Source organism: Xenopus laevis, chromosome 4S, assembly GCF_017654675.1.
Source record: "Xenopus laevis strain J_2021 chromosome 4S, Xenopus_laevis_v10.1, whole genome shotgun sequence".
Lineage (NCBI taxonomy): Eukaryota > Metazoa > Chordata > Amphibia > Anura > Pipidae > Xenopus > Xenopus laevis.
Genome location: NC_054378.1, coordinates 71432504 through 71448222, shown reverse-complemented (window position 1 = coordinate 71448222; position 15719 = coordinate 71432504). Strand labels below are relative to the sequence as shown.

At 35.4% G+C, this 15719-nt stretch overlaps 1 protein-coding gene across 6 annotated transcripts in view; it reads left to right on the top strand.

The window, feature by feature from the left end:
* The window catches only part of LOC108715569 (E3 ubiquitin-protein ligase RNF220), a 172445-nt gene that overhangs the window by 109997 nt on the left and 46729 nt on the right, over positions 1-15719 (top strand). For all 6 annotated transcript variants that reach the window (XM_018260848.2, XM_041561445.1, XM_018260846.2 and 3 more), the window contains exon 4: positions 6765-6810. In XM_018260848.2, the coding sequence (XP_018116337.1) occupies positions 6765-6810 (46 nt within the window). The remainder of the gene's footprint in view (positions 1-6764; positions 6811-15719) is intronic.

The following is a 15719-nucleotide window of genomic DNA, read 5'->3' as shown; positions in this document are numbered from 1 at the left end:
AGACACTTAGTCATAGGCTTGAACAATGACAAACATGGGTCAGTATTTAAGAACCAAACCACCAATCACAAAAAAAGGGGAGGGGGAACATACAATTTTAAAGGGATCACGTGAACACAATTTGTATATTCCCCCTCCCCTTTTTTTGTGATTGGTGGTTTGGTTCTTAAATACTGACCCATGTTTGTCATTGTTCAAGCCTATTACTAAGTGTACTAACAACATGAAACGCGTTGAGTTGTTTATACAAAAAAAAACATTTCTAATATTTATCTACTATTCGTCTGATCTATGCGTGACCTATTTGAGTGCCTTGCTCCAACATTTTGTTTTTCTACATACGGATTGTCTGCTCTCTTGAGCTGAGGGCCTGGGTCAGTAACACCTGTGCCACCTATTTTATTTGGTGAGTTATTCTACTGGTGAAGTTTTTATGCTTATACATATGTGTTAAGTCACCAGTTAGATCATCTAAATTGAGTTGGGATTTTTTTTGTTCTGTTCTGGAGTAAATGGCATGGTTCAGATGTGTATAATTGTGGTGCTTCTTCCTCTTGAAATGCAGAGCAGACCTTAAATATATAAATTTATTGGGAATAATTTAAGTAACTAAAGCAAGCTAAATGTGTAAATTTTACAAATTCTATGCAACCACAAAAGTTACATTTTTATTTCAAAATTAAACTGAGAAAGCCCTTAAACAGGGGCCTTAGAGGGTAATATGCAGCAACATAAAGTGAGGTGACAGCTGTCATCTGTTCCCCAGCTCCAGGCACATCAAGAGGTATTTGAACTTCAATTCATTCCTGATAAGGAGAGAGAGCACAGATATGGAGCTGATATCATCCACAAGCTGGAGATTTCCATGTAAGAACCATCATTACGCCTTCAGTTTGCAAAGGCTTGAGCAGAATTTCAGTATGACTTAACTTAATCCTTATGTAGGCCTTCTGTAAACCAGACAGATCAGGCTGGACAACTTCCTATATCCCCCTGTCTCCTTTACTACAATGATGCTTTTCAAGGCCATACTTTAAGAAAAAGAAGTTTCACCTAATAATATCTCTCTGTACTAGAGAAAATAATTAGAACATAGTTGCTATAATATTGCTAATTAAAAAAATCCTAGTAACGTTGTGTAATCAATATTTCCCCTCTGTGTTGTACTGCCGTTCTTGCTGTCACTTAAATCCATCTACAGAATCTGATTTTGATTCTCTGCTTGTTAAAGAACAGAGGGAATTAGTAATTATATCACCATTTTATATCAACCAATTATGCAGCTCATTGTATTTGAAACAGATTTAGTGAAGTGCTTATCTTAAAAAAATAATTTTGTCACATATCATGCTAAATTTGAGAGATTATACATCGGTGCATCTGCTCTGCAAATAAACTCTGTAGGACATACCATTTGATGAGCATTTATTGCGCAATGGAGAATTTTTCTCACCACACAATAAATCTTGGCCATCATTTCCAATAGCTCCTTAAATTGATCTGAGTAAATCTGAGGCTAAGTGCAATGATACATTTACCTTATTAGACCCAGTGTGAAATAAATTATGCTGTAGTCTTGTACTGTCATATTAACAACCCTGGTAAATACCTGCAACTACCAACCATTTAAAACAGAAGAAAAAACAAACACAAGGTTTTTATGAATATTTCTTGTTTTGTATACAGAATTAGGCTGTTGTAACTTAAAGCTACTTTTAGTTAAATGTATTTTTTTTATTTAGGCTGACTTTCTAGGTGGCTTTCTAATAAAATTCATCGAAAACTAAAATGGGTATTTCTTAATTAGTTTACTGAAAGTGGTCATTTTGATTTCTAGCTAGTTCTGCTTTGACCAATTGTCTTGCTCTGTTTCGTAATTCACCCAGCAGACAAAAAGTTTTAGTTCCCAGGGTGATCCAAGCTGTATTGGAGGAAGGGAAAGGAAATTTATGATGAAAGAAATCTGTTAATTATCTGACAAGTGCTGGCCCTAGTGTTGATGCTTTGCATTTATCCTCCTTCAGACCATCCCTGATATCTGTCCTTTCCCCTCTTTGCAGCAAATAAATCATGGAGAGAAAGAGAGGTGAAAGCCTGCTTTCTGTCTCTGGAAGTGAGAAGACTTATAGCTTTGGACACTTTAGCCACTGCTTATCCCACCAATATACAGGCTGAAAATATATAGCCCTCCTCCACCCTTTTTTAACAGGCAGACATCACCATATAGATATTATGGGCCTTATTTATCAAAATCCAAATTTTTCTGAGGATTTAATTATAAAAAAGTCAGACCAAACTAGAATCCACGTTTCAACCTTATCTATTATTTTATAAAAAGCACGATTTTATTGAATAGGGTACAAACTCGATTAAGCAAAAATCTGAATTGTACGATTTTTTAATAGTTTTTTCCCAAATCGATTGATTTTTTCAGATTTTTTCCCTAAAAGCCTAGATTTTTCAGATTTTTGCCGAAAAAGACTGAAATAGTCGGATTTTCAGGCTAATTTCAGCGCATACCACAGAAACTTACAAATAAGACAGTGACCTCTCCCAATGACAACCTTGGCAGGTCTGAGATGCCAGATTTTCGGATTCAGACTTTTTCCATTCTTGGGGTATAATAAATCAAGTTTCTTTTTCAAATAAAATTCGTATTTGATAGTAAAACTCAAATTAGAATTTTAATAAATAACCCCCTAGATGTCACAGTTCTTAATTCTTTTGTTGAGCTTTTAATTACAGGTAAAAAGAGGGAAGATCAAAATAAGCAACATTGTCTGTTGTAATAAACTAGATACTAATTCCCCAAACAGTTTTAAATAAATGTTAAGTTATGAAAGAACTGGTGGCAATTATCATATTTTATTAGGAGGAAGAGAATTTTTTTTTTTATTTTCAAAGGATAATTCTGTGTAAATCACCTTAATTAAAAGTGTCACAGTAGTCCAATGAATATGATACTTGGTAAGTCATTTCCTGTGTACATGTTATAATTTAAAACGCATGTTACATTCGGGTGTGGAAATGTAGCTGGCACTAAAATAATGTGCTCGTATGGGGTTATTACTATGTAAATGGGTAATTATTTCAGTGCCAAGACTGGAAGAGTGATTAAGGGGACTTCAAAAACCCTGCTCATCTGTCTGCGTACATAAAAAGCCATTGAGGAATTTATCAGTGTTTTCAAAAAGAAAATTGCTGCAGTTTTAACCAGACATTTTCCTTTCAAAGTAATAGGATAAATTCATTTATAAATGCATTCTCCTTTCCACCAGATGTAAAATGCAAAGGATTTTACAGTAGACGCCCCATGATCTTTATAGGCTGTTTTCACTCTCATACATCCTTTATGATTAAGACTATGTCTTATCTCTATTTATCTATTCTTAAAGGGCACACCATTGACTTAATCACTGCCTTGGTGCCAGTCATAATAAATAGCTATAAAGAAGACACAGCACTCTTAGGATATGCAAAAAAAAAAATCAAAAAATAAAGTTCTCAATCTACAGTAATCTAATGTTTGTGAAAGAATGTCAACAGTTTGGCCCAGGTTCTGGGTTCAAGTCTTGTAAATGGACCTTTAACACCGGCTGAAATTTTTACATGTTGCAGCCGCCTAGCTTCTTTTATACTGTGTGCTGATTGTCCTGGATATTACAAGCAGCACCCTGGAGTGGAACACAAACACGAGAATAGCTCAGTTTTATATGTAATATTTACTACATTAATTTATGCATTTTTAGGAAAAGATGATTAAGCTTATATTATTATATTTTACCACTAGAATTAAATGTAGAATGCAATATATGTGAAAAGCTAATAGTGGGATACAGTTTGGCACAGTCAGTAGAAATGGCAGTAATATCTTAAAAATGCTGATTGCCACTTTCATAACACATAACCTTATACTGCCTTATATGTTTATAGTAATTAGCTATTTCTGTTCTAATATTCAATACTGCAAAAATGAAATGCATCATGCTATATTATTTTTAGGCCATACCCTCTCTTAAAATTTTGAAAAATGTAGCATTTTAGATGATTCTTTTTAGGTTATTTACAATTATGCTGTATTAACCTTGTGGTTTTTTTTATTCATGTCAAATTCAAACTAGAATTCAAACCAGAATTTGACATGTTTTCATTCACAAAGGCAACATTATGGGGCTAAGTTATAAAGTATACCATCCCTGCTAATACTAAGAACGGGAGTGAAGTTCTAGACTGCACCTGTTTTTGGGACCATAAAATAGTGTATAGATTAGAATTACTAGCGCAGAGTACTTCTGCAACCAAAAACCATCACGCTGGTCACACACATTATACATATAGAGTATTAAATATTATTCATATATAATTTTACTGTGGCATAGGATAGGGGCAGGCAGTACAACTGTAAAGTGATGTTTTACTAGCTGGCAAGTCAGAAATCTATTCTATTATATATTTTTATCACAAGCTGTAGAAAGAAATAACTTGATAGGGTAGATGAAAATAAGCCCTACATACAGCCCCAGGAGAAGGCATCTCCTTCTATCCTTTCGAGTTTCATAACATCCAGCCATCTGCCAAATCAAGGAGCATTAAAGGAAGCCAAATTCAATTTCTTCCCCATGCCACTGCTGTTCAGCATCTGGGACTAAAGTGCCCTCAACAAACTGAACATGACATGAACATTGTTTTTTCTGTCACATCTCATGTGTTGATCTTTGGAAAAGTCTCATAAAAATGTATTGATGTCACCGATATTACCCATGCTGAGTGTTGGAGGGAATAGGGGTGTGCTGGAGTGTGAGTATGTGTGTATGCACGGGCGCACGTGGATATTAATACGGAGTAGATCTGATTTGATATGTCTTGTTCTATTGTCAGCATCTGTTTAGCGATGGGTTTCTAATAGTGGCTGGCTCCTGATCGCTCATCCTCAGCTCCTGACTGCAGGCTTGCATACAAATTTTGTTATTAAATACACAGCCTGCAATTCCTCCCATCCATCAGAGCCGAGGGCAAGGGATGAACAGCCACCCGCACTAAATGTACTTACAAGCCCCAGCATCGCTTGAAACATATTTCAAGATTCTTTAGTGCTGCAGGTGCTTGGTGACCTGACAAATCGAATTTAGGGAGAAATAATTTATCTCCCTCTGTTGTTTGCTGCATGTTAGCTGGAGAATTTACATCAGAAAGATTACTTTAATAACCAAAAAATTATAGCTCAATCCTGTTTGGGACGTCGGCTTTAATATGTAATTGTTTCAGATTTAACCTGTCTTAAGGGGAAAATGGTGTTATTAAATTTCAGGCGTATAGCTCCAGGAGCAATAGTGGGTGGAGGGTAGAACATTGGGTTTTATTGGCAGACTCCAAACATTAAAAAGACGGCAAGCAGATACAACAAATCATGTCAGTAATACTAGCATTGTGTTACAGCTTAGAATTTTTTAAACCTTTTTCTTGTCAATATGTTTTTTCTACTTTTGGCGCCATAAATTACTGAAATGGATGTTGCTCCCAGTGGCCTCAGAGCAGGTGCATTGAGCCTCCTGTAGACTGTGAGTCCACATATGGGCTACCAATATTCAATCACAGCCCATAAATGGGACCCCAAGCATCTTTTTGCATTCTTGTGTTGCTCTCCAACTTATATTTTTTTAAATTTTAATGTGGCTCACGGGTAAAAAAAAAGGTTGGGGATCCCTGGTGTATATCATCAACTTTGCCCTAGCCATATTTGTAAGTTGTGATAAAACACATTTGTATTTGTTATAATATTTCACTTATTGTACAAATTGTTTAAAAGGGAAATAAAGTCTAAAATAGAATAAGGCTAGAAATGCTGTATTTTCTATATTAAACATAAACATGCACAAACCTAATTAAACAAATGATTTATGCATTCAAAGTTGGCCACAGGGTGTCACCATCTTGTAACTTTGTTAAACATCTTTGCAAGACCAAGACTGTGCACATGCTCAGTATGGTCTGGGCTGCTTAGGGATCATCATAAATTATTAAAACAGCACAAGTCAAATAATATCTGATAGAAGCCAATACAGCAAGAATAATCAGAATAGGAAAGACTGCACTGGGTCCTGTGTTGTCATGTAATCTAATGTGGATTTTATAGTTTTTGCATTGTTTAATAAAAACTTTCTCCAACTCTGCAGAACCAGTGGCTGCAGCATAATAATCCTCCAAATAGTATCCCAGTTCATTTGTTTAAATCTGGCTCCATGATCTTTGTCCTTGTAGCTGGAGTTAGAAACAGTAAAGGGGATATAAAGGCAAAAATAAAATCCAATACAAATCTCTACACATTTGCTGACTGCTCTACAGGGAAACAAACAAAGCTGCTTGAGTTCTGCATGACTGGAAAGTAAGGTGGGGGCTCCCCCTGCTGTTCATAAGTATGATTGTTTCCCTGCCCAGCAGTTAGGGACCATCTGACATTTCCTATCCACAGCAGTAAATGAAGCGAGAATTTCACTGCATACAGTCAGGTTTCTTATAAAAACGGTACACATTTTTTAATTAAAGTATATTGGAGACAGGTTTCTTTTTCATTAAATAAAGTAAAAATGGGATTTTATTTTTTTGACCTTTCCATGCCCTTTAATAATAAAAGAGCATAGTAAATGAAATACTTTAGTGGGAAGATAATAAATATTAACATGGAATTAATAATTTGCTTTCTTTCTGTGGTTGGTTGCTACATCAGTTCTTCTGTTTAATACTCTCCATGTTTTCTTTATTGGCAGTAAGAATTGCTTGCAAAAAGAAATCATGGCTCCCTGCACGCCAAAGGTAAGTGACAGATTTATGCACTTTAGACTTTACACAACACAGTGATTCCCTGTACTTGGGAGAATCCTTCCAAAATGCTATGGGGTCCGTTTACTAAAGTGCGGTAAATCTGACTTTAAGTTTCCGCATGTTATTGCTGAGAATATTTTTCGCCAGAATATTCGCAGCGACTAAGTTTACTAAACAGCGATGCGCTCAGAGGTCATTGTGATCACTTGCGGTAACTACTTTATGGAACCAGCTTAAGTTAGCAGTAATTTTAGCGAATTTTCTGGCGAAAAAATTACGTTTTTGCGGATATATATGCTATAAAATAGTCTTGTTTTATGGCGGTTATTATGGCAAATTTTACTGTGACATTTATGGCCAGAAATGCATCTTCAAAACTTATAAACTTTATTGACTGATGATTATACCATCCAACAACATTACCAGAGTAACAGCAATCAAACATGTCTGCATCATATAAACCCAAGAGAATCATATGAACAAGAAATCATACCAGTCAATCTCTTTGCTTCATAGAAATGCACAGTTTAATGTAGCCAATCACAATGAAACCAAAAAAGCGTAGAGACTGACGAATCCTTGGACTGTGATGCCCGCTGCCAATAATACGCCTCTGAGCTGAAATTGCTGCTGTTGCACCAGATAGAAGCAGAAGCCAAAACATCCTGTCAGCAATAGCTGCAGATCTCTCTCCTGACAGCAAAGAATGATGGGTAAAAAAAAAGTATTATGGGATATTTCCTGCCCCTTGAGAATTTTCTGATGAAAAAATACTTTTACGCCACTGCATAGGTGGCGGTAAAATGTTGCGAATATTCTTGCGTAAATTTAGTCTTTTGCACATTTCGCTGTTTAGTAAACCAGGCGTTAATGTGTACGTAGCGTTATTTTCTGCGAATGCGATAACTGGTGAAAACATATTTTTGCGCAAGAAAATTTGCAAATTTATATTTACTGCAGGTTAGTAAACTGGCGAAAATATATTTGGCGACAAATTTGTCTATATTTTGTTGCGAATATTTTTACCGCACTTTAGTAAACGGACCCCTATGACAGGAAAACATAAAGAATGCTAACAAAACACAGTAGTTCTGAAGAATCCCATTGTATACTACAGAGCTTATCTGTTATCTGCTGTGTATCCTGTGTCTTTTCTTCTTTTTCCAGCTTGAATGGCTGCCTCCATGGCTACACAGCAGGTTGTTTATGTAAACTATAGTAGTTTTCCTGAAGCAAACACACCAGTTTTATCAATGCAGTGCAACACTACATTATATTTCCATTACTTAAAAACCCTTTCATTATTTGGTGTTACCAATCCTTTAAAAGGTGCAGGTTAGTTTTGGAAACCATCTGCTTTGTAATGCTTTCCTTTTTGAGAAAAACTTGGCAAGCTCCTACCATTTACAGAAGATATAGCTGAATATAAAAATGATGTTGTTTCATTTTATCCTAAAAAATAAAAGCTTTAATTTCTTGCCCATTCTGTACCTTTGAGGTTAAGCAAAACATTATTCCTTCATGGCAATTTGTCACTCACGCAGTTCACTTCCCATTACAGTGATACATTCGATTCATATCACTAAGCAGATCAAGTGACAAGAACAGGCAGAAGGGATTAAGAAATTGTTTGTCTAATTTGCATTTAGCGCAATTTCACCGAATTGACTGGCCTGGGAAAAAAGCAGGAAGTCATCTAAAATATCAAAAGAAGGACTGGGTTTAAGTTCATTCCCAGTAGCTAATAGATGATTACATTGAACCTAATGTAAAATGTTACTGGTTTTATATCTAGCCAGCAATGCTTTTCCTCACAGACAGAGTGATCTGGAATTTTACATTATCTACAGAACATGACACATCAAACATATATTGAACTCCATCACTGCAGTATGGATGTCTGCTATTGAGGGTTTACATTCATCCCCGAAGTAACAACCACCAAGTCCAGCTTTTTGATTGAACTGTTGTCAGGCAACCTTTGACTTGATACCACAGAGGAAATATTGCATTCTTTGACATGAAGCCATTATAAAGCTACTTTATCAGGCCATATTTGTAATGCCCCAGGGCTGCCTGTTTTTTCATGCCTGTAGATCTCTGTAATAAGGAACAAAATTCTGAGAAAGGAGAACTGGTCTGACTTCTCCAAAAAGAGAGGATAGTCCTAGTTCCCCACAGGGAGCCATTTTCGTAGGCAAACAGTCACATCTGTTTCATGACTGGGGATTAGATGGGGCTGTAGAGCCATTGCACATAAAAAGGGATCAGCTGAGTCTTGCAGGTTTATTCTTCTGTGCTCTTCTCTGTTCGTTAAAGTCCTCAGAGCATTAACTTCAAGAGTTCTTCAGGAAAAAGCAAAACCTAGTGTTACAGCTGAAAAAGCTTTCATCCGGCCATTATGCAAAGCTTTAAAGCATGTTAGCTTTGAGTATTCATTGTTTTTCATGTTACATTATTTCGATGAAATCTCCTTTTGGTCTCAGTTTAAGGTTTTCTTTATAGTGACTTCAAGCTGTTTTATTTTGATATCTTCTGGTTGAAGCTATCATTATGCTTAATTATGAGGATAATGGATGCCTGTTGCAGGACAATGCAGCTGCACTGATATTTAGCTCTGTGTAGTATAGAGCTGTTCTGGGTATGGTGGCATTTTCTTTTGGTTTCAAAATATCTTTGTTTAAAAAACTAAAGTAACGACAGCCACATGTGAAAATAACTGCAAATTGCTGCATTTGTTTTTGCATGTTTTCTACCTTTATGACTAGCATGCTTTTAAAGCTTTTTCGATCAAGCATCCACTTGGATTTCTAATTCTGATACCGATATTTTTTAAAAACTGGTGCTATGTAATCCCCAGTACCTGGGTCCCTAGGTTTCTTTTTTTTTCATATCATCTTAATGGTGCTATAGTAGATGAAAAACATGATCCAGTTCATGAAATAGCAATTTAGGAATTGTTAATGTTTCCATTAAGACCTCACTTAAGCATTTTAAGCATGAGCGTTTTTTCTACCAGTGAAGAAAACAGTGTGTGTCTCTAGTCTAATGATTCCAGCAGTTCAGTCTATTGTATAATTCTGCCAACCATAAGCTTACAAAGAAATGCAGTGTGACTGACCACAAGTTAAACATATGTATGGAAGGCCTTAGTTATTGATTTGTTTTATAAAGTTATTACTGACAGCCGGCTGATTGGAGGGGAGTCCTTTCCAGTTCATAGGTTTTCACTACTAGCAGTATAGCATTTGTCAAAAGGAGACACTGAGTAGAAGAGCTGTGGAGCTGCAGGGACATGGTAGGCAGGTGAGGGATATAGAACGTGAGGAGTTTTAGTCAGCAGAGACGATGGGACAGGTAGTGGTGAGACACTATAAGCTGGGGTTTCGTTTTTTTTTTTCAAAAATGGTGGTCTGGTCTGTATACTGGTCTTGTTAAATATACATGATTATGCTTCGGCGTTGTGCAAACTATTTTTAAGGGGGTTATTTACTAAAGTGCAAATGTCAAAAACGTGAAAAATTCAAGTTTTTTTTTTACTATAAAATCCTAATTTTTAGTGGAAAAAAAAACTTGTATCTTTTTTTTCGAGATGTATTATACCCCGAGGATGGAAAAAGTCAGAATCCGAAAATATGGCATCTCATATCTCCCGAGGTTGTATGTAAGTCAATGGGAGAGGTCCCTATCCTATTTGGAAGTTTCTATGGTCTGTGCTGGAATTGGCCCAAAAAGCTAACTATTTTCTGGGCAAAAATCTAAAAAAATGTGGCTTTTCGGGGAAAAAAATAAACTACTCAATTTTATAGAGTTTGTCCCTGATCCGAGTAAATTGTACTTTTTAAATAATTAATAAGGTCAAATTGTGGATTCTAGTTTAGTCAAACTTTTTTTTTTCAAATACTCAGAAAAAATCGAATTTTGATAAATAAGACCCTAAGTCAAAGTATTTAATGAGAAGGAATGTTTTCCCACATTTTTGGAGATTGATACAAAGTTTTTAAAATATTTGATAACTTATAATAAGTATTGAACTGGCAGGCTATCTGGATCAGGGGTTTCCTCTTTTCATTAATCCTATGTTATCACACATTCTTTATATAATCAATTTAGCTACAAAAACAAATCCTGTTTTCTATGTTACAATAGCTCGCCATGCCTCAAAGGTCTCTGCTTCATTAGTGTATAGCCATCCATCTGATCCTGTAGAAACGCTTTGGAAATAAATTCAAGCTCAGAATGAAAGCAAACTGACATTCTTCTTTCAGCTTTTTAGATGGAGCCCTAGTTTGGATTCCCATGCTGGTAATGTGTCAGATGAATGCAAAGATACATATGGACAGCAAAATAAATACATAAAGAAAACAAAATTACCCAGCTGGGAATCTGCGATCATTTATTGCTTGCAGGTTACAGCTCTTAAATGATAGCAGCTATTAGTATCACTGAAAATGCTTCCAGCAGTGTAGGGGAGGGCAGGCTGGCACAAAAACATGTCACTACACTACCTCTATGTAACGTGATAAGTACCTATTTATATAGAAACGCCAAAAACTTCAAACAGGAAACACTTTGTGTTGGAATAAAAACAGACGAGAGAGAGGTATAAAAACGGTTATTTGTTTGGTTGACAGGAGCTATGATGGATGGTTTGAAAAAAAGTTTTGCATTTGTTTTTTAATAGCTATCAGGAACCAAAGCTGGTAGCTTAATAGCCTGAAATAACTGCCTTTTAAAAGTTACATTTCAGCACAGTGTGTACTCTTTGTGATAGTTAATGTGGCAAGTCTGCTGTAACATCAGAATGATAAGAGCTAAAGTTAAAAAAGGCAAACTATGTAACTATCTTATTTGCCACTTTTTTATTCTACTGGTTCACCATTTGCACAGGTAGGGGGAAGATATAAAGCTCAGAATGGCAAATCATGTGTACCTAAAATTTCTGTGCAACACCACAGAAATGAATGGTCAGATTGTGTAACAACTGATAGCTATGTGGTCTTCAAAATTAATTAGCTCTGACACTTGAAATTGCATTCAGTACTCATTCACTACACATTCACTCAGCCACCTTGAATCTGACTGATGTGTGATGCTGTCCAGTCATAAAAATGTACTATGTAGAAGCCCAAGACTTTCTTACCTGGGCAAGTTGTGAGCAATACAGTGCGATATTGTGTGGGCTGTAGGAGTAAGTAAGAAAAACAAATTCTGCAGTTTCAGTCTTCAAAGATTAATTTAAATGGCTTATTGACTACTAAAGATGGCCATAGATGCAAAGATTGACTTCCCCATCTCCCAACCTGCCACTAACCATTCAGATCAAATAAAGTAGTAAAAGAACAGATCAGCCGATGTTCTGCCCCTGACAACAATCGTACGAAAGTTATGTTCGACAAAGCAGGTGCTTTGAAAATCGTACGATCGAAGAGAGAAATTATTGGCAGCCGACAGAAATCTTTTAACCTGTCCGATCGAACAATAGATCTCCACGGGACGAAAAATGTCGGGACACTCCATACATGGTCTGAAAATCGTAAGAATCGAGGATCGGATCTTTGCGTCTATGGCCAGCTTTATAGATTCACTAGGCCAATTCGGTCGATTCTAACATTATTTATCATTGTCTAAACCATTAAGTATCAGTTAGACCCCAGGTGGTCTGAGATGTCTAATCCCATAAAATGCAATGGGCTATATACATATTTTAATTGTTATATTTTCCAGTTAATCTGATCAGTACCAATAATACAATTAAAGTACAGATGTTGTTTCCTAGAAGACTGGTTTGTCCTGAATCCGATTTTTTTCATCCATAAATTGGAAAATTTGAAAGTTATGGTTTGATAAATTCTTTAGTAAATCTGCAACTTGTATCAGAAATTGGCATATTGAGAGCACAGTGTTCTTAAATCTGTCGGGTGGCAGAGGATGAGTAAGGGCACCACTGAGTAGGACAGTGGGAAATTGGAGAGAAAGATGAGTAGAGTGAGAACTGGTGTTCATATAACAACCCTATGGCAAGGGTTAATCAGACATGTACAATTCTGTGCAAGCTTTAATTGCTATTGTGATTATTTATTTTATTACAACATAAATAACAGAAGGGTGTATACACTGAACATATAGATTACGTACAAATATAAACTGATTACCAACACAAGAAGCAAAGAGGGTCCTGCTCAGTAGAATTTATAGTCTAAAAGATAAAGTTTACACATTGAAATTAAGATTCTGGATTCTGGGTTGGATATAACTGTTTTATGAGTACTCAAATTAAAGGTGAGGTATGCCTATGTAATATAGGGTAGGTTGTATTTTCCTTAACAGCGTCTAACTTGTGGGTTATCATATTTATCTGTTGCTAAACTGTAGCTAAACCTGGTGCCTTGGATTAACATTTAACAGGTTACAGATTTAAGATGAAAAGAGAGGACGATGGCACTGCCAGAATACAATGAGGAGGTGACAGTAGTGCAAGACTTAACGTAAATTTATAGCTTTGTTGCCATTAAGGGAAAAATTAGCCGATGGCGTCTATCATATTAAAGGGTGAGAAAGCTGTGAATTATTTTCTTAAAGATCTTATTGCTTACAATGATAATTTTACCTTACAAAAGGCCACATTTAATGAGCGAACTAAGGAAGGAGTCATGATTTAATGCTGGCATTTTTCCTCTTTAATTTTCTTTTTTTAAGACATTTAACTGTGCTTTTATGACTTAGTATGTATTAAAAAGCCAAATGACTTTTTTTGTAGGCAGTTGCCATCAGGTGCAATATTTAAATGTCTTTGACACTTATGTGGAGAGCTGGTTCCCAAAATAACTGAAAAAAAACCTATCCAAAGTGCAGTTCTATTTCCATCCTTTTCAGCCTGTCCTTACCATATCTACTTTTGCAGTTCAACATTTTATGTTTTAGAAACTATCATGAATTGTATTTAAGTGTGAGGCCTGTAAACATAAGTTATGATAAATAGCTTTCAAAGTACTTGTACATTAAGGGGCACATTTACTAAGGGTCGAAGTGAAAATTCGATAAAAAACATCGAATTTCAAAGTACATTTTTGGGTACTTCGACCATCGAATAGGCCAAAATTCTATCAAATAGAAAAAACTTCGAAAATTCGACCATTCGATAATCGAAGTACTGTCTCTTTAAAAAACTAGTAAATGTGCCCCTAAATGTTTGTACGGTTACAAAGTTACTTCATTTTAGTCCATTGGTAAAATGTTCCTTATATGAACACATTTGGTACTGTCATGCTGACAAAGTTGTGATTTGTCTTTACAGGGTAACACCCAGGGAACACAAAAACCAATGAATATAGACGCCTATTTATCAGAATTCAAATTTGTGTAGTTACAGGGGTTTTTCAACCATGACTAAACTCACATTTTTTTAAAAAAAAAAAGCTCAAATGTCTAATTATTTATTAAATAATAAAAACAAATTTGAATAAAATATGAAAACCTCATATTCCTCATTTTCAATAACAAACAATTACAAACAAAAAAGAAACCCTTAAAAAAAACTTTACAAAGCAAAGATCAAAGATCTACATGACCTCACATTTTCTTAGATCGAGAGATTGTACATTAGTTTTTGTGGTTTTTACATTTAATAAATATTGAATCTTTTTGTGATTTAGAGTAATTTGTTAAGTACATAATTTTTAGCCCCATAAAGTTGAGGCAAAAGAAAAAATATGAACTTTAATAAATTGGCCCAACAGTGTATAAATGAGTGTTACATAAAATTTTTTGTTAAAGATTAAAAAAAGTTTCACTTATAGTCTACTTTTATTATTTAAAGTGGACCTGTTACCCAGACATATAAAGTATAAAGTATAATAAAGTAATTTTCAAATTAAACATAACATAAAAATTATTTTTTATTAAAACACTCATACCTGTTATAAACGCGGTTAAAAATGTAATCTGTCAATCATATATTGCCTGCCGCACCTCTATGCTAATGGCAGAGGTCCAGGGACCCATTTGAAGATGTTAATAGAAAAAACTTGATTTGAGTTTAGTCTAATTCGATTACAGTTTTTGGGTAGGTAATATTCTTTCGAGTTTTAGACATTCGATTTTGTTCTTAAATAACCTCCCAGTCACATGTGAGTATATTCGAATTTAAAAAAAAAATTGTAAAAACAAATTCACATGAATTTGAAATTCGACCTTTGATAAATGGGCCTCCCTGTCACTCCAGACTATAGATTACATTTTCTGCTAGCTAACTATATTTTAAACATTTTTTATTTTGCATGGGCTATCTATTTACCCAGTTTTTATTTTTATACTGAACAATTCCTTTAAATAATTGCATATTACCACATATTCCATAATGTGAGCAATTCTGAGCTACTGTCTTACTGTCTCAGAAGCTAGAATGTAAAGAAGTATTTTTTCAGTATTTGACAGAATTGTAGGCCTGGTACAGTTGGCACTGGCTAGATACCTTGGTTCAAGACCCACTAGTAAGCCTGGGCAACCAATTAGATGTTTGCAAACAAGTGACCAGTAAATGCTACCTGCTCATTAGTTGCTATGGCTTACACTTCTGACAGATTTTGTGTATGCATATACATATATTGGTTCTAAGAATGGATTCCTGTTTGTGATAGTGTCAGGTGCTAATTTCTGGAAGCATCATGTCATATGAATATTCACCATTTTCTTAGTCACAGTTTTCAAATGCCAGTCTAGAAATCCTTAACTGATGAGGCAAGTGTTTTTTTATTTTGTAATTTGGATCTCCATACTGTAAAGGCCCCCATACATGGGCAGATAAAAGCTGCCGACAGACCGAGCCGGCAGCTTATTGGCCGTGTGTGGGGCCTTCCGACGGGGAGAGATCCGCTCGTTTGGTGACATCACCAAATGAG